The sequence below is a fragment of the Polyodon spathula genome, chromosome 26, assembly GCF_017654505.1.
Source record: "Polyodon spathula isolate WHYD16114869_AA chromosome 26, ASM1765450v1, whole genome shotgun sequence".
NCBI lineage: Eukaryota > Metazoa > Chordata > Actinopteri > Acipenseriformes > Polyodontidae > Polyodon > Polyodon spathula.
The window spans coordinates 14,521,554-14,544,751 of record NC_054559.1 but is presented as its reverse complement, the minus strand read 5'-3'; the positions used below and the strand labels follow the sequence as shown (position 1 = coordinate 14,544,751).

Sequence of the window (23,198 nt, the reverse complement as noted above, 5' to 3'; positions counted from 1 at the left end):
AGTTTGGGGGAAAAAAACTTAACAGTGATAATATCCTTTACATTTATATTTAAAGATGTTACCTTCATATTCACATCATTGTAGCTACCAGTGCTAAACACTTTCCTGCTGTTTTCATCATGGAAGGTTTGGGGTACTGCTGGGTACGGAATCCTGGAGGGACTGCTGATTAAACGTGTTAGCTTGTGATTAAAAAGGTTGCAGTATTGGAAGTAAAGATGCACGCGAAATGCAATTCAAGTAGTGAGCAGAGAAGCTTCTTACATGCAGACGTACACTGTTTCATACATCCTAGCGTTCTGAGAATAAAATATTGAACACTTGACTTGGCATGTTTTATGTTGTTAAAAGATGTTTGCCAATGCCATGCAAATATTGTCATTGATTACTGTGCTGTAGTACTTCTGAGATGGCTTTGCATGCGATCAATAGATCATGTACAAGTACACGCTCAGTTTTGTCACCTATCTATTCCTGTTTCCTTGTGTGGGTGATAACTTCTTTCACATGACAATTCCTGCGCTGGAAACCCTTTTAACTGCATTTCTAGTATGCTGTGCATTCTTAGAAATTAGATTTTTTAAAATGTATTTATTTACTTGTGAAACTTAATCCAAACCAAAACAGTCTGGAAAGACTTTAGAGCATAGATACATTCACTTAATTGTACACTACTCTGTCCATATTTATAACTGCATTGCTCATTTTAAATTTAATTGTTGCTTATCTGCCTCTCATCTAACCAATGATCGTGTAATTAATTTGGGGTTGTCACAGAACCTGGGCCCCGACACAGTGACAGTAAATTGCATCTTTCTGTAGACGGGTCCTGTTTGCTACATGCTTATCTCCTATTTCATTTGGAGGCGTGGCTGCGAACTGACATCATTCATCAGTATAAGGGCTGCAGCTGCGGCTTGAGTCAGGCTGTCTGAGGCTGCAGAGCTGAGAGCACACGTTATCCAAACAAAGATAACACCCCCCCTCCCCAAAAAAACACACACTCTCTTCCCTACACAGCACTTACAACAAACTTGCAACAACCATGACGGCCAACGGAACCAGCGATTTGGTGCAGATCCAATTCGGTCTCATCAACTGCAGCAACAAATACCTAACTGCAGAAACATTTGGGTTTAAAATCAATGCCTCCGCCACCAGCATGAAAAAGAAGCAGATCTGGACCCTGGAGCAAGACGGGGATGAATCCAGCGGGGTCTACCTGAAAAGCCACCTGGGCAGGTACCTGGCCACCGACAAGGACGGCAACATCACCGGCGACAGCGAGACCCCCAGTCCCGACTGCAAGTTCATCATTGTCGCCCACGACGATGGGCGCTGGTCTCTGCAGTCCGAGCCCCACAAGCGCTACTTCGGCGGCACCGAGGACAGGATCAGCTGCTTTGCCCAGACCATCTCAGTGGCGGAAAAATGGAGCGTCCACATTGCCATGCACCCTCAAGTCAACATCTTCAGCCTCACCAGAAAAAGATACGCTCACCTGAGTTCCAAGAACGACCGGGAGGAGATCGCCATTGACCGGGACGTCCCGTGGGGCGTGGACTCCTTGATCACCTTGGTCTTTCAGGATCAAAAGTACAGCATCCAGACCTCGGACAACCGCTTCCTGAAGAACGATGGCACGCTGGCCGAGAAGCCGGACAAGAGCACCGGGTACACCCTGGAGTTCAGGTCGGGGAAGGTGGCATTTAGAGACTCCGAAGGGAGATACTTGGCGCCTTCGGGTCCCAGTGGAACCATGAAGTCTGGCAAGAGCAACAAAGTTGGCAAAGACGAGCTCTTTGTCCTGGAGCAGAGTTACCCACAAGTAGTCCTTACAGCTGGAAACGAAAGGAACGTCTCCACCCGGCAAGGTAAGGGTTACTCGAACTCGCTTCATTAACAAATCACACACTACTCTCTTGTGCAGGTCTGCAAATTCTACAGTGCTGATGGCAACTTTGTTTATAAATATCATAGATTTCCCATCATTAATTACTTTTTATGTTTATTATTATTATTATTATTATTATTATTATTATTATTATTATTATTATTAGTCGTGGTAGTATATTACCATTATATAATTCCCGTGATGTTGAATGTATTTAAGGAACGGGTTAGACGCAGTATATTAACGGTTCTTCGGTAGTACATTTGTGGTTGCTTTGCTGGGAGGTACAGGTGTGTACAGACAGTCGTTATTAATCACAGGTATTAATTGCAAACACCATCGTCAGACAAAGACTGAGAGGAGTGGCCGGTAGAGTTAATCGGGACACTGAACGAAGGCTTGATGATTTATCCCAACTGGAATATTTTCTGTTATGCATTTCAAACCACACGTTTTACACAGTTTTCCAATACTAACTATACTATTAGTGATCAATAATAATGAATACAAAATAAAAACCGACTGACTGAAAACCACAAACATTTCTAATTGTAAATTATGTCTTTTGCTGACTGAAGATAATTCTTTCATGTTACAAAATAAAATGGTAGGCCAACCAGTCTTTTGTGTATTTATTTATTTATTTATTTAAATAAATGCAAAATCTAAACGGGTTGCATGTTTATATTTTCCTATTTGGTTGTTTATATTTCTAGCGTCAGTGACCCAGATTTCTCATAAAAAGAAAGCCTGCCCGAAACCAACCCACTGGCACTTTTGATTTATTGTCCTTTGTTTAAAACGCAGCACCCCGTTTAAATAAGAGAATTTTTTTAAGTCTAGATGTCATCTGTATCAGACAGTAAATGTTCATGATGGTGCCTGCATTCATTTTTGTGTGTCCTTTTAGTTCTCTTTTACCGTTAGCCCTTTGTTTGCATTCTGTAGCGTTTACAGACAATGGTGTATGTAAATGTTTCTGCCAAAGAAGAATAACTGCACAATACAGAACCACTCCCTTATAAATGACTTGCCAAAGAAGTAAGTGGAATCACCAAAGGAAGTATTTTTATTTCATATCGGTTCTTTCATAATGTTTTTAGTCCAGAGGCTGAGTAACCTTTGAGCATCTAAAGACCTTAGTATCAAGTCCTAGACTTTTAAAAGGAGAAGAGGAGCATTATTTTGTAGACAAAATCGGCACTACTAAACCCTCTCCCTGATTTATTAGACAAATCAGCTGGTCTTGCAGCGTTATAGGGACACAGTCGGCAATTATGCCCAAATGCACAGACTTAATACTTTTATGAAACCTGCAAAGTATTGTTTGGTTATTATGTGGCTTAAATGGCTTGGATCTAGTTGATGTGCATCTACTTTAGTATTAAGTTTTGGGAAGAGGGCTTGCATGATGCTTAAGTATACTGAGCTTGGTGCTTGGATACTTCCCTCTGTATCAGTCTGGAACTTGAGCGCATTTTTGGGCATGATAAAGCCCCCTTCCCCTCTTTTGTGTCAAAAGTGAAAGGGGTGTGGGGTGGTGTATCGTGCTGTCCCATATGAAGTATATTCTTTAATTATGTAGTTAAATCAGTGTCTTCTTGTATGAGTCCTATATTTTATTATACATTATTGTTATAATTATTGTAATTATAACCACGTTATTTTAGGAAGGCATTATTTAAAGCTTCATTTGTACTAGCCAGTCTGTATATGTTCTAGTGCACGTACTGATCTATTTAATCTGTCATTATTTGCATAGAGTTTTTCCAAAGCATTAGGCTTGCTGAACAAATGCCTCTGGTAAGCAACTTGAAACTACATCCTGGTATTCCGTCAAACCATGTACTGTGTGAATCACAAAACAGTTTATCATCGTGATGGGAAGGGATTGTGACATTTAGCATGCATGATTAGATGCTTTACATAGTAAATTCTATCTGTATAACTGAATGAAACTGGAGATGGTGTAAGATGACCAGGGGGAAAAAAAGGTTGTACAGGCTTAATACGTACTTTTAATGGAATGAACAGGATAACCACCTGGGCCTCTACAAAAAAAGAACGAGTAGCGATTGATTTAATTTGTTCTATGAAACGACCCCTTAGTTCGCAATATTATGTCTATATCCTGCTTGTATTTCCTGAACTGTAACGTCAGCGCTGGTCTCCCCTCGGTATCTGATGCTCAGGTCGCAGGATGTAGTCGTTCTGTGTCAAACTGATTATCTCGGATTCAAATTGCAGACGCACACACTTTCATTACAAGCTACTGTGAGGGTGGGCGGGCGGGGGTCTGTTCTGAGAAGCTGCGACGTGTTTGAACACTGTGCTAATCAGGGCGGGGGTCAGTTCTTGTTCTTCAATTCCTTTTTAAAATCAATTCCCAATTCTTTCCGAAAGAATTCAAAGCCAATTCAGTTGACTCACTGTGACTTCAGTTTTAAATAATTTGTTGCCACTGTGAGAACCTCCCTTTAACAGAATGCTGCCAATTGCAGTTTTGATCAATGGTGAATTGGGATTTAAAAAAATAAATATATAAATGGTGGGAATTTGAAGTGGGGGTTGAGTTTTAAAAAGGAAATGGAATTTTAATTGAAAAACGGGAATTGACACCAACCCTGGTGCAAATTTTTGTAGGGTGGCTCGCACTGATAAATAAACCACAGAGTACTCCTTCAAACAAAGGGGAACTGTACCCCTCATAGCCTTGCAGCCTGATTCGTAATAGATTTTACTGGCCTGTCCGGGATCAAGAATGGATGTGTTCGATGAGCTTCATTTTCTCTCTCTATGACATTAGACAGTCACCAGAAGTTAAGCCACAATATAATGTAGCTGGCTATAAACCATTGTCTGACCACTCCCCGGTGTAATGAGTTTTGTAGTTTGATTTAAGTTCGGTTTAAACTTGAGCTTTTAAAGGGACTTTGTTCTTGCGTATCACTTGAAATAGTGAGGTTAGCAGACACGTGCACATATATAAGTATGGACTTTTCTTGTAGTTCGCCATTCCTGCCAGCAGTAGCAATGAAACTGACCCTCAGGGTGTGCTTTTGTTGCTGATATAGGATGGTGAAGACGGTGAGGATGGTTTTCTCTTGAAGGTCTCTGTTATATTGGATTCTGGTTCTGGCTCTACTAGAGTGATTCCGTACCCTAATCCCAGATACTGGTAAAAGATGTCTAGTTGCTTGGGTATTAAGTCATAAAAAGAGGAGTCATAATATGTTTAAGTTGTTAATAACACGCTTCTTGCAAGCCCTAGACTTCTTTGTCGCTCAGACCTCTGCGTGTTAAGATTGACCCATGGCCGCTAACATTTTGGGCTTTCCATCTGTCTTGATGTCCTCAACAAACATGTCGTTCTCATGGAGAGGTCTGGATGCTTTGCTGTAAACAGCCTCATGTCGAGAGAGTGGCGGTGATCCAAATCCGTTTGATTCCAAGAAAATTGCTGAGTGAGAAAATCCTCCTGCCTGAGTTTTAACCAAACAGGCAGTTTCTTGGCTGAAATCAATTCAAGCTCATTTCCCGCCCCACAAAAATGTGTACCCATGTGTTTCTCATCATTACTTTTGATTCCCACCAGCACGTTTTCAGGAGAAACCTGATCTTTCCAATACCACTTCAAGGTCGTTGAACAGACCTGGTTAAAGATAAGGAAAGTGTTTAGCTGCTCTCTCCTTATCCCTGAGGATTGGAGTAGGAATGGGACCTGAAGATAGACAGACTGTCAAACTTCTCGCTTCACATGAAAAAAATAATGTGTCCTCAACTATGGATGTGCAAAACCCTGCTTGTGGCAGTTTTGTGACCTCATTGTGTCTACATTAAGCAGATTTCAACTGAGTCTGCACTTCACTGAACCAACATGTTGTGTAAAGAATTACTGGTGTAGCTTTGCCGTGTGAACTGAAATCTCCCTTGTTTTTTTTGCACAAGTTAAATATAAGCAGTTCAAATCGCTTCCAAAAAATAAATAGATAAATATAGAATGTAATAAATGCAAAAAATGAGAGGAATGGCTTATCCAGTGTAGACAAATTAGCTGTGATGATCAAATTGCTAATTGGAGTTGTTTTTGGGTATGGTTAATGGTGCCTCTTTTTCATGGTTTAATTGCAAATTATGAAAACTGAATGCAACCACAAAGGGAAGGCTAATTTATTTTTTATATATACCTTTTATGGAACAATAAATACAATATTTTGTAAAGCACTACATTTTAATGGCTCAAAACAAGATTAACTGTATTGATGGGTAGATAGAAGTCTGTGTTTCTGCTTGAGCTTTGCAAATAAGTATAAGGTTACAGCTGTAGCTCCTCCTGAAACCCAATATTGTCCTTCACTTACTCTTGTTTAAGCATTGTGTGCACCTATCCAGGGGGCATTTACTGTAAAGTAATTTCTAATCCTTTAAACAAGCATTAACGGCTGCATAACTACAAATCACTATGCATTCAAATATTGTATAGATTATATTACCTTTGATTTGTGATTGCATTCCATACATGCGACGTGGATGAAGGTAGCAATTATTACCTTGAGCAAATCTAAATACTGGAAAGTTGCCGATGTGGAAAATATCATCCCAAACTGTTTTGAAAGCCTCTGTTCAATAAGTCTCAATATATATTTCAAATATAATAACAGTGCTTATTCTTTCTTTACTTGCACTGTGAAAGTATGTCTCGTTGTTAGGGATGAAATTGACCGGCTGTTGTGTTATTTCTTTCTTTTGTTAAGGAGTGGACCTCTCTGCTAACCAGGATGAGGAGGGAGATCAGGAGACCTTTCAGCTGGAAATTAACAAAGACACCAAGAAGTGTGCTTTCAGGACCTGCACTGGGAAGTACTGGACCCTCACAGCCAATGGAGGGGTGCAGTGCACTGCCTCCACAAAGTGAGTACACGGACACCTGACGTTGTGCATCACAGTGGACCACATGTGCCTGGCTAAGGATGAGGCAATACATGCAACTACATGGTCCGAACAGACGGATTTCATTGGCTGGAGAGCTGAGTGGCGCTATGGTCATTTCATGCACAAATGCACCGTCATCTTTAATAAGCTCTTGGTTCGTTAACCTTAATGACTCGAATGTTTTCGCCAGACGTCCCTGTCCACTTTTAGTGTCTGTAGACTCTGTTGGTTTCAGTTTTGCTTCTGTCTGTCTGTTTTAGGAGTGATAACTGCTACTTCGACGTGGAGTGGCGTGAGAAGAAGATCACTCTGAAAGCCGCCAATGGGAAATACGTGGCAGCTAAAAAGAACGGGCAGCTTGCAGCCACCATCGACCAGGCCGGTGAGGCTCTGATTAATGTCTGTCTTTCACTGCAATTAGCTGGAAATGTGGAAGCGACAAAGTAATTTTAGATCAATAAAAGTGTACAAAACACACACAAACTTTCAAGCGGTTCTGTTTCTTCAGGGTTGCATGTTTTCATTAGGGTGAACTTGTCAAGGCGGGTGGTGCAAACCAGTTTTCTTGTTCTCAAAATGCCTCTGTTTCGCTCCCTTTGTTTTAAAGGAGAGACGGAGGAGTTTCTTATGAAGCTCATTAACAGGCCTATTGTTGTGTTGCGAGGGGAGCACGGCTTCATTGGCTGCAGGAAGGTGACCGGCACCCTGGACTCGAACCGCTCCTCCTACGATGTCTTTCAGCTGGAATTCCACAACGGGGCGTACAGTCTCAGAGGTGCGTGACCGAGCATACGGGCAATAGAGCTAGAGATAGTTGGCCCATTCGAACCAAAACTTGTGTGTGCATATATACAGACAGATAGATAATAAAAGGAAACTTGTAATTTAAGCACAGACTGCTTGAAGTCACAATCCTTATGTCTACAGTAGAGTAGTTTCAGGTATGGCAGCTAATATTAATACTTGATCTGTATTAACAAAAACAATCTTACAAATGTTACATACCCAAGACCAACGCGTCATCTTGAGTGTGAAAGCTGGGTGATCTTTCCTAGAACTCTATATCCTCTTACCATTCCACCTGACCTGTTTCTTCTCCTCCCACACAGACTCTACTGGAAAGTACTGGATGGTTGGTAATGAATCCTCTGTGATCAGCAGCAGCGACAGTCCGGTGGAGTTCCTGTTGGAGTTCTGCGACTACAACAAGGTGGCAATCAAGGCCCCGAACGGCAAGTATCTGAAGGGAGACCATGCTGGCGTGCTGAAAGCCTCTGCTGACTCCATCGATGGCTCAACCCTCTGGGAGTATTAGATACCCTTCAGAAACCACTGTGGCTTTTTTTGTTTTATTATTATTAATATTTTTGTTTTTTTTACTTTTGCTCGCGCACGCACGGTTTAATCATTTAATGGTTGCAGACCTGCCATGACTTGTGAACCTTGCTTAGCTTTCGGAACTTTTACTGTGCCCCCTCCCACTGGCCTCAATACTGTACAATGTCTCCCAGGGCTTGAGAGGAACGACCCTTTTAGAAAACCTCAATAAAGACCTGTAGCTAGCCTGGGTCGCGTAGTTGTGTATTTGCCATCTTAGTGTCATTTTTGTTCTTACTGTTCTTGGCGTTGTTCCTGAAGTGATGTGTGTTCACTTGGTTTGTAGGGATCTTTTTGGTTTGGGTTTGAGAGTGCGAGGTTAGGTTGAGAGTTCGGGCCGAAGTTCAATTCCTATCCTGCATGTGTCTCGAGTACTTTCACAATGCATGTTCATGGGGAAGATACACCCCCTCAGACTTGTTTTAAGTTGCCATTGTAATATCTAAATGCAGCCAGGACTAGGGAATTATTGCACCTATTCATATTGGCAGCAACATCACCGTGGCCATTGTCATTCCCTCTACTTGGGATGCTTGAATTGAGTGCTATGATACGCACACGCCAAGTCTCATCAAACACCTACAGATCAGTCAAAAACAAAGAGGCAGAACCGCCTCCACAGACTAGCCTTTGTCTAAATCAGCCAAGTCCAAATAACTGGAAAGGAGGAAATGAAATTTAATACATTGACAAGCTGGCGTGGTATAAACAAAGGTTTTCTACAGAGAAAGGTGTTGGTTTCCCCATTTTTGCATTTCCCATCCAGTATTTCAAAATTTAAAAAGGGCTTCTGTTTTACTGTTTTTTCTAACCACGCCTCTGCAGCGTGCAGTACATACTGGAAAGTGTTTTATGTTCTTGCAACAAAGGCCGATTTTGTGTATGTCTTGCCAAATTGAATTGGTCACACTATTCAGTGTGAGGGGAGGGGGTGGGGAGTGGGGAGAGAGTGGATGATAGAAGGGTTAAATAAACAGGTGGTGTTGCTCATACCTATGTGTATGTATAGGTGTTGCTTATTTGAATGATGTGAGTTTTGTCTAGGTGGAATATTTGCATTTGTTTTGACCTATATTTGTGTGCCATAAGATGTTGGGATTCAGGAGTTTTTCTACAAGTCCTAAAAACAACCGACAAACTGGAATTGCTTCAAAGCCATGAGGTGAAATGAGAAATTACAAACCAGGACGAAAAAAAAAAATACTGTACTTGACAAATACTACCATTCCGTTTCTTCTCATGCAATGCCCAGCAAAAGCATATCGGAAAGAGCCAAATTATTATTATTATTATTATTATTATTATTATTATTATTATTATTATTATTATTATTCTGTTGTGTGTTTTTTTTTATTATTTTTTTTATTTCTTGTTTTCAATTCTGTAGGTGTAAGCTTAAAAGTCCTCTTGTTTAAAGTTGACTTCAGTTGTTGCAGGTTCAACACTTTTCAAAATAAATAGTGGTACTGGAAGAAATGACCAGACTATTTCTTTCAAAGGCACAGGGTTTTTACCTTTTGGTCCTGGTTTTGTTAATGTACCTATACTGGTTCAAAAACTGGAAGCAACATCAACCCTGTTTGATTTCCCTGGTTATCAGATTCAAGTTCAGACCTTCTATTTTGATGTTTGTTATGCCAACAAAATGTATGTTACACCGGTTTGGGGAACAAATCCAGTCCTATCAAATCAAGTGTACTGTTTGCTAAACACTTGGGTAGAAGATATACACAGTAGCTCTATGTAAACATTAAGATATTCTTCACTGTCTAATGTAAGAGGCAGGATGTGGCACTTGAAGCATGTTATAATGCTAGATCTGCTTTAGAAATTTACAATGTAAGTGGACCTTGTTCTGCATGCAATATGCAAAATAAAGAACGGTAATCTGATTGACTAAACCACTGTCTACACTTTTCGAATGGATACAGGGCACCCCCCCCACCCCCCCCAGGGTTCAAGCTTGGACTCATTCCTGGATTGAGGTTGAAAGAAAGAATAACCTGCCGAACAACTCGCCTGTTTTTTTTTTTTTTTTTTTTTTTTTTAAACTGGCGCAATGCTTGTTGGTGCTAAATCCTTACCATTGTACACAGAGCGGTCCTCTGCTCAGCTCTGCTGTTCCAGCTTTCTACTGCTTTGAAAAGCAGGTCCTCATGGGGACCAGGTCTTGTGGAGTTCTGCCATCATTCATGGTGTAATACAATGCAATGAAACATGGTTGGTGTTCCAGTTAGGTCTGATTTGAGAAAGAACTCCACAGTAAGTGTCTCACCAAAGAGTCTCTCTTAGCCCTCTATGGAGTGCCTTTTCAGCTAGGTTCTCTGGGAAAGCCGTAACACTGTGGGGTTTGCACACGATCCTCTTACCTGCTTGCCCCTGCTCCACTAGGGCCACTATTAATGAGGCGGGAAGGAGGGATTTAAAATGTCTCAAAACATTTTGTGAAGGGTTACATCTTGTTCAGAGTGTTGGTCGGTTCTTGAAACATTCCACTCGCGTATCTTGAAAAGATGAATCCTGGTTTTTGTTTTATTTTTATTTTTTTTCACTTGAAAGAAACTGTGGTTTATGGGTTTTTCTTTTTGTTGTATGTGCCATTTGTATAACTTAAAATATGATGTCAAATAAAAATAATTAAGTTTGCATATGAAAAAAAGTGTTGTGTGTTTTGTGTATGGTGTGATTCTTATGAACATATTTTGTGATCGGTGATGAAAGGTTGAGATATCGTCCTTTGTATATCAGACTATTCATAAAACAAAAGTGAACCCTGCCTGCTCTGTTGGTATACTGTCCTTCAGCTTTAAATCCATATTACAGCAAAGCACACCAATATCCTTTCATTTAAGAAACTTTCATAAGCTAATAAGCTAGTGCCACATTTTTTTGTTTATCAAAATAAAAAAGCTATATGCCTTGCATGTTTAGGTTTTTTGTTTTTTTTGTTGTGTTTTTTTTATTGTAAATTATAATAAGTAAAAAATAATGTAACAAGTACTCTGTTTCATCAACTGCTGTCTGAGTTAGTCTTTTTAGAAGCCATTTCTGCAGTTAGTCAGGGTCATATAGTTCAAATTTAAACCCCAAATTGTTACCTAACTCTTGGATAAATAAATAGCTTGAAACAAAAGCACTCTCTGTTGTGATTGCATTAGCAGGGAGCCCCCCTGTGGGTCAGGGCTCTGTCTGGCTGGAGTCTGTGCTGCTGGGGCATACCACTACCCCTCGGAGGGTTTACTTTGGAACCCAATCCACGCTCAGCGCTGTGCAGGAATGCAGCTTTTTATTCTTCCATTACACAAGAACCCTCTCTTCGTATCAACGAGTTCTTTGTATTTTTATTTTTTATTTTTTTGGTTTGCTGTTGCTTATTTTAGGCAGGCTTCAGCACCTCCTTAGCTAGGAAGAAGATTCCTCTTGGGGGAAGCCTGTAGGCTTTCGTACAGTGAGCGAGCGACAGAGTTCTGCCATTAGTATCAATGTAGCCAGAGTAACAGAAATACCACCCTGGCTGCTACAATCCATTCGTATTCAGATTTGAAAATGCAAGGACCCCTGTCATAATAAAATCCTAATCTGGAACTGCAACCCTGCATTTTATATCCAGTGGATATAGTCAAGCCGGTACCATGGTTATGATATTTTATATTTTTTTTATGAAATCCATGTCACAGCAACAAGCTGCCAATCTGTTTTGATAGAGCCTTCTGAGGTTCTGTTTCAGCTTAACACCCCTTACAATGTATTGACTGAAGCTTGGAGTGAAATCAAAGGCTGCCTGACACGTTTCCCCATTTGAAGCGGGTTTAAAGCAGGTTTGGAGAAGGTTCGGTGCAAGTTGTTTCCATGTCTTTATTTACCAGTCATACTTTACAACAATGTCCAAAGCAGGAAATGAGATTATTATTTGTTGTAACAATAAGCGTGGCATTGACCATTAACATAAATATGAGATTAAAATGAGCATGACTAGCCTTGAGAATGTTATTTCCCCTGTTCAACAATGTAGCTTCAATGCGTTCCACGGTCCTCTGTTTGAGGCGGTATTAGCAGTCATCTAAGTGGAGAGGTGCACGCATTTTCAACAAAGAGGCAGGCTATGTAGCTGCACCTGGTCTGTGGTATCGAAGGGGGTTTCTTCACTGATTTATTGCTGTGGATTTTAAAGCCTTGCTTTTTCCACTACTGTCCCGTTACCGTGATGATGCAGCCTCTCAGAAATGCAGCTGTGTCTGCTCCCCAGGGCCTGGCATTGAGAAGGGGGGGCGTAAGGTAACGAGGTCCCCCCCCCCTCCCATAATCCTCTTGGCTTTATTTACCTAAAACAAGCACTGGAGATGTCGCAGGAGGTTAATTGTTCAGTGTCTCGGGGGTCACTCTCGCCGCAGAGGGATTTGTTTATTAGCTTAGCTTTTTTATTTTGGTCTTGCAATAAAGAACCTGGAATAGGTACCTTGCATGCAAAAAGCAAGAGACCTCGTTTAAAAAGCAGGCTCTTCCATCAGCAGTTACAAACAGTACATAACATTCTATATTGCATTGTAAAGGGTGTGCTGTGTTACAGAACGTTCAACACTACCCAACACATGACTGTCATCAGGTGCATCCGAATCTGACATACTACAAAGAAGACATGATTCATTTCTGTATATAAAGAGTTCTAATTACAGTATCTCCAAAATACTTTTGCTTTAGCGTTAGCAAAGCAGGGGAAAACCTTTGAGCGACAGTTAAAAGAATAAGATGACGCACACAGTTGCTTGTTCCAGCATATTCTCTCCACGTTACTTAACAATACTGCATGGGATTCTGGTCTCATGAACATTCATGTGTGATGCTTGCGATCTCCAATAGGCTAAATTACTCAGCACCACAGTCATCTGCAATGGCTGTTGCCATAGAAACAAGAATCGGAAGAGTGGGGGAGCAAAGAATCTCCAGGCTTTTAGAAGTGTGGTGTAAAATGTGCATGTGTGTCTGGTATTTAATAAAAGCAAACTAATTTGGTTGTGCGTCAGCAATCACAGTATACAACATTTTTGGATTTTATGTTTCAAATTTAAACCACAAATTGCTATGCCAATTGCCACCTATCTCTTGGATAAATAAATAGCCAGGAACACAAGCTCTCAGTGTTGTTTGAGACTGGTTTGTCTGGATATTTTCATTCGGATGTGATCAGTTTTTCTTTTTTATGGAACCATATTTCAGAGCTTAAATTCCACAAATGTATTTTTTGGGATTAACTTCAATTGTAAAATATTTGTCTTAAATATGGTTAGTGCACTGGTGTGTACACTGTTGCTGTATGTGACTATAATGAGATATTGTACGGCATTGTCAAGCATAGTGAACGTTTTAGATGTGGGAATTAATCAACGGTCTGTAATTAAACTCTTGACAGTAGCGGAATAGTGAATGTATGCCCTTACATTAAAAATAAGTACCTACAGACAGTGCTGGGCATCTACAGCCAGTCTGTGGTGCTGTTAAAAGATTGCAACCGTTGTAATGTTTAGTTAAATCCCTGTATCTATAGTTTAACATTGCCTTTACATAGAAAAATCAGAACATTTTCATTAAGCCAAGCAGTAATTTGAAGAAGAAGAAAAAAAAAACATATGAACAATTAATGTGTGAAATTATATTTTTCAATAAAAAGATATTGATGTATTCCATAGGGGCTTGGAAATAAATGTGTAGAACTGGTTTCTTTTTTCTCTCTCTCTGTTGAGCCCACAAAATTGTGGCTGTTCCACAAAAAATCTAAAATGGTAGTCTTGAACTCTTCCAGTCCTGAGGGATAAGAAATGAAGTTAGATAATTAATAAAGGAACTCCTTTATTCAGTGTAAACCAGGACTCATTTTTATTATACACTACCCCAGACTGAGACCTAGGGGTTCCGCGAGGTTCTAAGCACCAACATGCGTTAAGATAAGGCAGGACCTGAAAAGGGACTGAAAGGGTTAAACGGACATCTTAATTTATTCATGTCTTTTCCTGAACAGGCGTTTCATCCCATCATGCTGTATATACTTAGTACACAATCTGTACTTGCAAGTTTTGGGAACGCCAAGGTATTGGCGAGTAGAAAATACCACCCACCCCTTTCTCACACCTCCTAGACTGATTCATATTGAGATCAGGTAGCTTACATTTTCTGGTGCTGCTGCTCTTCACACTGCAAGCCTCAAGCTCAAGGATCCCACTTCCTTTACCCCTTCTATACTTCCTTTCCTCTTTGTGCCACTTCTAAAACAGAGAACTGGTTATTGTTTCTGATATCATACTCTAGCTGCTGGAGTGCTGCTGCTTCCAGAATCATATGTTTGAAAGACTAAAGAAAGCCAGATTTAAAAATAAATAAACACTGAAACCTTTTGAAGCAATGCACAACAAAGCTTTTTTACAAGCCCGTAATTAGTGGGCGGGTCTCTATCCAATTACCGTAAAAGCGACTTTACGATACAAGATGACAAGGTTATCCTATACAGCTGCAACGCAGTAATCATTGTTCATTAAAAAAATTAAAGAGTTCTCTTTGAAACATTGAAACATTCCACAAGTAGAGATGTGTTCCTCATCAATATCTCACTGATCAGGTTCTAAGTAACCACACTTATGTTCAGATCTGAACCCAGATCACGAGATATATAAATATTTAACCCACTGCACTATAGCCCACACATTTCATAAAACCGTTTTTAATTAATTTCATATTCCTGGTGTCGTTTCTATACTGAGAGTGAGTGCCTAGCTGATGTGAAACACATGATTCTGAAGATCGAATGATAATGCTTCAGGCTGGCAGTCTTCACATTATTGGGTTTGCTGCTGAGAAATCACGAGGACGGCAATGCTACACGAATGATTAATGGAAGGAAATACCCTTGAGGGGGAAGATAAGTAACCAGTTGCTAGCGGGGTTTATCTTAAGCATAAAAATGTCATTGTTGTCTGTATGGCACTCCATAGTAGCAGATTGTGGGGTTTTTTTTTTTTGGTTTGTTTGTTCTATTTTTAAAAAAAATTAAAACTAAAAAAGTACAATTAATAATGCAGTAAACTGTATAGAAAGCATTTAAAAACAAACTGCTAAGGTCAGATAAGAAAATGAGAAACAAAGCATTTTGTTCAGCTGTATGGTACAGTACGATGAACTTTCTTGCTTATATAATAAACCATGGAGTAGATGAAAGCCCTATGGTTTCGCTCGCCCTGGGACCGCCTCATTAGCACTTATTTCGATGCACTGCTAGGGCACTAAAGTCTGCAGGCCTCCTCATTCAGTGTACTGGAAACATACTTCAAGTCCTCTGCAGCGTTACCTGTTGCACAAGCCTCACGCTCCCTTCAATCACAAACTCTTTCACTTGGTAAACTGAGTTTCAGACAGAGGCCTTTTGTTGGTTGTGTGAACTTGCTGGGAACATGACATCACTCACTGCTCTGAATGGATCTCACAAAGAAAATAGCGAGTCCCCTCATCCTGATTGAAAATACTAATACTGGCACCTTACTGTGTCCCAGATGAAACGTGTACAATGTTTTTTTTTTCTCCTTTGAGTATCAAAGAATGTGAGCAAGGAAAACACTAATTGAGATGGTGAAGACACAAAAAACTCTACATCCTTCAGCTTCAGTGTAGTACAAACTGACAGGCCATGGTTCGAATCCCCGATGTGCTCCAAGTGGAAAGCCACTGAGATGCTGCAGACTGGTGAGTGGAGGAGCTATGACATTGGCTGAAGCTATAACAGAGCAGCTTAGAAAAGATGGATCATTACAGAACCTAATGATCATGTTTTAATTGGGAGGCAGTTCATACCAGATATCCTCACAAATAAATCTACAACCATTCTCACAGACGGTCAGGGAGAGTATATATATATATATATATTATATATCATATATATATATATTATATATATATATATAATAAACGGGTGAGACAAAATTTTGTGCGGCTTCCAAAAAATAATGAAAACAAGAAAAACATAATGAGCTTTAACTTCCTAATTATTTCAGTAACACAAAACTCTGTGCAGCTGTCAGGAGCTGACCTTTGAACCCCAGGGTGAGGTTAAAGGAAGACCATGGTGATGTCTGTTTTTGGCTGACTGGGCAGGAATCAGGTGACAAAGGATTTTCACGCTATTTGTCATTTTTGGCAGGGCAAGCGTTACCGTAACGTTTTTATAGTATCTGCAGAGGAGGGGGTAACACTAGTTCTGCCATGTCTTGCTTGACAAAGCGAAGGTTGAAGATTAATGCTGTGCTGCTTTTCAAGTGTAAGGATCTGCATGGCTGGGAATGGAGGAAGGTGTGTGGGAATTTTCAAACCAGTTATCTAAAGAGATTATCTCACAGCCTACACGGAGTCAGGCCACTGCAACAGGAACTACTAGAAAATAAAGATGGAAGATCATAAGGTAATGCAATGGAAAGGCTCTGATGTATAAAACCATCTGCAGTTAGTTGTTAGGAGTAACAGGAGCAGCTACATCCAGAATGCAACCAGGAAATCAAGGAACGTCACATGCTCTTAAGGAATGAGGAATTTCCCAGATAGGAAAAGAGAAGCCAGAAGAGGCTTGTGACATCTGGAAGGAGTCGATGAACTTGCACCATCATAACCATTTTCAAAACTGTTTTAAAACAATGTACGGTAAACCAGCTAGAACTGCAACTACAGATTTACAACCACTCTCAGTTTATTTATTGCACCGCAAGGTTTTGTTTTTGGGAAATCCAGATCTTCTAATTCAGGCTTCAAAGTTTAAGTTCAGAATGTAAAACAATGCAGGGCTAACAGATGTCTTGGGATGACCTAAACTGCTTAGTCAGCTTGACATGCTAAAAAATGAAATATATATTTTGCTAGGAAATGTCCGACTAAGCCTCTAAATGCCTTGTCAGGAAGGCTCGAAACGTCTGAAATAAATTTGCTTTCAGATATTCTTCCATGTGGCACAATGCCTCAGCACAGTAGAGTTCAACTACAGCTGTTAAATCCCTATATCTATAGTTTAACATTACCTTTACATAGAAAAATCCTCTTTTGACATCCAATAGGACACTCTTAATTGGGAACACAAGTGGACAATGTCCAAGGTGTACATTATACACACCTTGATGGACAGCCATGAATGGCAGGGACAGGTAGGACGAGAACAGGAAGCTAAATATATGTTCCAAGGCCCCCTTGATGACAGTGTACGTTCAAGGTCAGGGGTTGGTTTTTTCCATTGCTCTGTTTATTTATTTTCAAGTAACATGTTATTTTCTCTGACCAGACCAACCACCGAGGCTGCTATCTAGAAAACGTGTTTCCCGCATTGGTTGAAAGCTTGTGTCTACTGACTATATTAGAAAAACACAGTCTGCTGAATTCACCTAAGCTGCCCTACAATGTCCAACTTGCCCCATCACCACGGCCACAGAAAAAAGGGCCAGCCAATGTAAATACTTTCCAGCAGGGGTAGATGCCCCCTGTAAACAACCTGTCCACCTACTCTGTAAGGAATTGGAATCCATTGCATAATTGGGGTCATTGTCTTGAACCTTACATTGTTGAAGTTGATGCCAAACATCTAAGCTCAAAACCCTGAGAGACAGACAGACCCCTCCCAGTCCAGGTTTGTGAATTCACACAGTCCAAGCTCAGGTTGCAGAAGCTGGCCTTGGCCTATCTAGAACTGCCTAGGAGAGACTGTGACCAAGCTGTTAGGGTCAGGGTTTCAGAATGATTGAGCTGACATGTTGACCCATTTGTTTTCACAGCTGCCTCGTTTTAGTACTTCATATCAACACGGACGATATGTGATCGTTTAGACTGTCTTTTAAAACAAGTGCTTGCTTTGTCTGAGAAGACTACAGCCAGGTATCTTTTGTACACTGAACCTTTGAAATATAATATATAATACGGAAGAAACTTGTATAAAGGCTCTCGGAATTCATTTTACAGTAAATAATGTAAACTGAGACAATGACTACCTTAAGAGTCCCAAAAAGTAGGCTCTGGTCTATGGGAGAGAGGGCATTTTGTTGCCATGCACCCAAGTTATGGAATTCCCTTTCACAGACAACTAAAGATTTAAAAAGTGTTGATATTTTTAAAAGCCACTTAAAAACACATATTGAATTTGATGAATTTGTACATTCTGTGTGCTCTGTGCACGACGTTTTAATATCTATAGTCTGTGTGAATTTTTGTGATTATGTGTTAGTATGTTTTTAGATTGTAAAGCTCTTTGAGATATGCTGCATGAATTGCGCTATATAAAAGAAATATTATCTTTTGAGCTTTTATATTCAGTACATTGCATGTTATATACGTTTGTATAAATGTAGACAAATAGATCATTCAGTAATGTGTTGCTATGCCCATTACCTTTTATAACAATGGCTTCAAATCTCCATGAATTTCAGTGCATTAGCCATTCTCACTACAGAGTTTCACTTAATCTGTATCACCACAACATTCTTTAGAATGTAATTAGAAAACCGAAGCCGTTCAGACATTACTCTTACAAAAGGTTTATTGGAATTCCTAAAAACAAGAAGGAAAGTGTAAAGCTGCTAAAAGCAAGATGCAGAGATATGAGAGACAGCCAGGAGAAAGAGAATGACATGCGCCCTTCCTAACAAGTGGCTCTGTGTACAGTCTGTGTGTATGTGATCAGCATAGTGAGATTGCAGACTCTGCAAGCTCATCTGTCACCTACACAAAGTTTGTCATTCTAAAGTATTTTTAAGCCAAACTTACCATGCATTAACCCTCTGTGGGTGCCACAATATCCAAGTTTTAGTTGGCAAGCACGGGCAATAAATAACTAAATGGGGCCTGCCACGACTGTTTGCATTTTTGTTTTGTAAATGCACAGGATAAGCCTGGCGAACGCATGACAAACGCCTGTGCAAATGTACTTTAATAGCGTGCATTTTGATGTTGATCCCTTTTAAACAGCAAATGAAAAGCTGCTCAATTAAAATATATTCTTTCATCCAGTGCTGCTCTACAGTGGGTCTCAAGCTTGTTGACTTAGATCTGGTTTAGCTCCTTAATTGAAACAAACTAATCACGCCTATTATTGCCGGTCAGTTTGATTTCATGCATACAGACAGGCTCTCACGACTGCTTGTCTGTTACACAGTGTGCTTTAATAATCTGGAAGAAATAGTTTAATACAAAAGTCATTCGGCCATGCTGCAGGACTCAGCATCTAATTGAATTCAAACAGCAACTTTCTCAGATTCCCTTATTATGTCCTCGGAACAATGCAGGTCTCCAAGTATGTCCACCAGAAAGGAATAAAGGTTCAAGAGCTTGCCTTGACCTTATCTGTGAATGAATAGACAGACAGGGGCCTTCAATGGAAAGCAGGACAACCCATCCCAGCTGCCCGCCATTCAGGGCTCCCAACCAGCCCTGCACTAAACCCTTTCGCGGCATGGCGTCTAGTGTTAAGAACAGCAGCAAAGCGGTCATTTTACTGTTAAATGAATGCAAAATAATAATCCCAGCACTGACAAGCACTGGTTTTTCCTTGTTATAGCTGTTAGGTTTGGTATTAAACTGGTTATGCTGGTTTACATGCTGTGAATGACTGAACTTTCACTGTAAATCACATCTGCCGGTTGCACACAGCTAAAACCGATAATCCATTGAAACAAGAGCATCTCATTTTAAATGCTTAATTGCAGTTAAACATGCAAATGAATGTATTTCTTTAGAGTTTGCAGAGGTCTCAGCCCCACCATTGAACAGTATACAAGACCAAAACCTTTTTTTCAAATTTTACAGTACGTCCCCCTTTTATATATGTCCAGCAAGCTGCGGGGTAAACTCATTTCTAAGACGCACCTGAATATTTTACGATCAGCGATGTTATTCAATTCCATTTCCGTTCCAAAGGCAGGTTCAGCTTATTGCCATGGAAACCAGACACATCACTTGTAGACCCTTCCACTGATCTCATGCTTTACTGCAGCAGAGCCAGCTGCGATCTGGTTACGAGGGGCACAGAAAATTCTCATTTCAACAGGGTTTAATTGCTTTTTACATTGATTGTGAAACATTAGACTTGAAATGTTTCAGGTTTTTATTGAGCTGCCTGGGTTTATATAATTCCCAATGGTCCCACAGCTTGCAGATAAAGGTTTCTTGGTGACAAATGCTGCCCTAATTAATAAAGGTGGGTGTCCTTTATTGTTTTGCCCTGAGGTACAGTGATATGCAGATGTTTTCTAACTGGCAACAATTAAAAAAAAAAAACAATGGCTAGAGCCAGTATACCCTGCTAGTGTTCCCTCTTCTTTTTATTTTGTTTTTATCTACATTTTGGGATTCTACCTAGAGCGATTTACAGCCCTTTCTCTCCAATTATCTCTAGTAGTGCGGCTCTCTGGAGGCCAGCATGCATCATTCCTGTCAGCAGGACGCTGTAGCGAGCCCTTTGTTCAGAAGCTGAGAAGGGGAGTCTGTGTTCCCCCGTTTGAAGAAAGGCCTTTCAGAGTAGATATTTGATAGAATGCCAGTCACAAGCAGAGCGTTCAATTTGAATTCTCAAAGGGCAGCATGAGCGATACATAAAACTAAAGAATCCAAAGAAAATTTGATAGACTTGTTAGCAACCAATCTGGGATAAAGCACTTTACCATGGCTGGCTAGCTTACATTTTTGGTAAATGGATCACAACCGTACAATAGGTGGCAGGAACCAACAAGAATCTTTAAGAGATGGTGTGGGTGGAGGTTGGAACCATTTCACTGTAGGTTAAACCAATCAGTATTCAGCACCTGGTTAATTGGTTTAATTTAATTAGTAAAGACATGGTTTGAAAGGTCACCGCTGTCTACTTCTCCTGGGATATCCCACAATGGAATTATCAGTTTTTCCTGAAATGTTTTATCAAAATACCATGACAATATTGTACCTAGAATACCCCCCCAACACATAAATTTGTTGAGAATGACAGCCTTTTCTTCCAGTTTAACTATTGCAGAGTTTATGATTCATAATACTGATATTGACAACATCCAAGGATTAAACTGTACCACGGTTTATTTAACTATTGCCAGAAAGATGTATGCTTAACAAGCCAGATCTTAAAAATGCATCACGCCCAACAAGGAGTTTTTCTTTTTATTCTCCAGCACCCCCTTCTGGGAGACTCAGGCTGTGCTGCAGTGTGCCAATGAACAGAGCATCACGCAGGGCTCTAAAAATGCAGGTTGGTGATGACGACGATGCAATCAATCCTGCTTGAACTTACCAATTCACTGCCCCCATGCAACCAAAATGAACAGTGATAATACAATCTCAGAAGCACTTGCTACACAGGAAGAATGCTCTAGGATACCAAGCCTCTTACAAACCCAGGCACATTTTTAAAGCTTTCTTGGCCTGTTAAAATTCAATTTTCATTTGTAATACACTAGATTAAGAAGCTTTTCTAATAAAAAGGTAATTGTTAGTACATGTAAAACCATCTACTGTTAAGTATTTACACCATCTAACAAAGATATTTCTATTTACTTATCCAGAATAGTTTAATGGTTACATCGTAAGCAGAGAACAACAGGTAAGTAGGTTTATGATTGTTACAGAATCAAAATTCTGAGCAGCATTTCTTGCAGTGATGTCGTGCAGCTGACAGCTCCCCTTTGCCCAGTTTTCAAACCTCATTTCCTATTCCTCCCAGTAGCACAGCTGTGTTGGGCAGCAACAGGACAGTGCTCTGTGTGTGCGGTTTCTCTGGCGGGGCAGTAATGATTAACTGGAATAGCATTGTTTTATACAGGATGTATTTATTTTTCCTAAATCATGCATTATTCCAACAGTTTAAAGTGCTGCACACTGCTAACAGTAAATGGTGCAGAGAGCCAATGTAAAACATGTACAGTGTAAGGATATCGAAGAAAAGCTTTTGCAATATCATCTGCAGGGAATAAACACACAATGCAAAAGTATTAAGCTCGACTGAAGAGTAGTCCAAGAGTGATCATTTTTATCTGTCTCAAACAGACTATTAAAATTTTCAAGATCACAGACTAAAGCAACACTCATACAAAGCCAGTCCCTGTTATCTTCTAAGAAGTCCCCAGTGCTCCGGACTCACCCCAGTAGTCTCAAAATACATATAAACTGAAGCAATGCAAAGAGCATGAAGGATTACCAATCATTCACTACTTGTAATGCATAAATACTTGGTATTTGGAGACTACCCACTTGTAATCTCTGCCTGCTCTTCTGACGCTTAAACATTAGCCAGGGTGGCAGGTGTGAGAGAAGGTTCGGAAGTGCTGACATGCCTCCTCCCCATGTATCCACTGTGCGGGGACAATCACACACACAGTCAGTGAAGCACAATTAACAAAGTGACACTTTTTATTTTATTATACACAACACATTTTATCTAAACAATAATCAGCCAATACATGACACAATTTTCGTCTCTATCCGCAAAGATGCTATCAAAGTCTGCTGTATAGCTTTGTTTTTAGTGTGCAAACAGTATTCTGTATTCTAGTTTTAAGGCAAATCCTAAAGAATTCCCTGCCACGTGTTGTCTGTCCTTTAAAGTACAAATAATAATACCCCCCCCTTTCTTAACACTGTTTAAATTAAACAAAACTTACATTGCAACGTAACTGTCTTTCTGAAAAATGGGTTGAAAAAAATGGAATGCTAGAGTATTCTAATACAATGAAAGAACCATATTGTCATGGGTCTTCTTTTCACACAGACAGGTCAAATCTTTTTCTTTAAAACTATACTACTCTAAAATTTGTCAAGGGTCGCTTTTTAGTTATCCCTGGACCTGTAGAATATTGACCCTCAAATCAAGTTTAATTAGGAATGTTCCTCATGATCCACAGAACAGGCAGGTTTCAAGTGTGGGTGATTTGCAAGTGATTGTTCATGTGACAACCATGCATTTCGAGCGAGTTCCCTCACTGCAGCATCCATTCACATTAAAACTGCA

General features: G+C 40.1%; 1 protein-coding gene across 1 annotated transcript; it reads left to right on the top strand.

Annotated features, from left to right (window-relative positions):
- The first annotated feature begins 916 nt into the window (after window positions 1–916).
- Window positions 917–10,862, top strand: fscn1b (fascin actin-bundling protein 1b). The gene is made up of 5 exons (XM_041229516.1): window positions 917–1,874; window positions 6,649–6,805; window positions 7,087–7,208; window positions 7,434–7,601; window positions 7,936–10,862. The coding sequence occupies exons 1-5, from the start codon at window positions 1,046–1,048 to the stop codon at window positions 8,139–8,141; spliced, it is 1,482 nt and encodes a 493-aa protein (XP_041085450.1). The 5' UTR covers window positions 917–1,045; the 3' UTR covers window positions 8,142–10,862.
- Window positions 10,863–23,198: the final 12,336 nt, after the last annotated feature.

Coding starts and splice junctions, on each gene's coding strand:
- fscn1b (XM_041229516.1), top strand. CDS start 1,046: ATGACGGCCAACGGAACCAGCGATTTGGTGCAGATCCAATTCGGTCTC. Junction 1,875..6,648: donor GAACGTCTCCACCCGGCAAG/GTAAGGGTTACT, acceptor TCTTTTGTTAAG/GAGTGGACCTCTCTGCTAAC. Junction 7,602..7,935: donor CGGGGCGTACAGTCTCAGAG/GTGCGTGACCGA, acceptor CCTCCCACACAG/ACTCTACTGGAAAGTACTGG.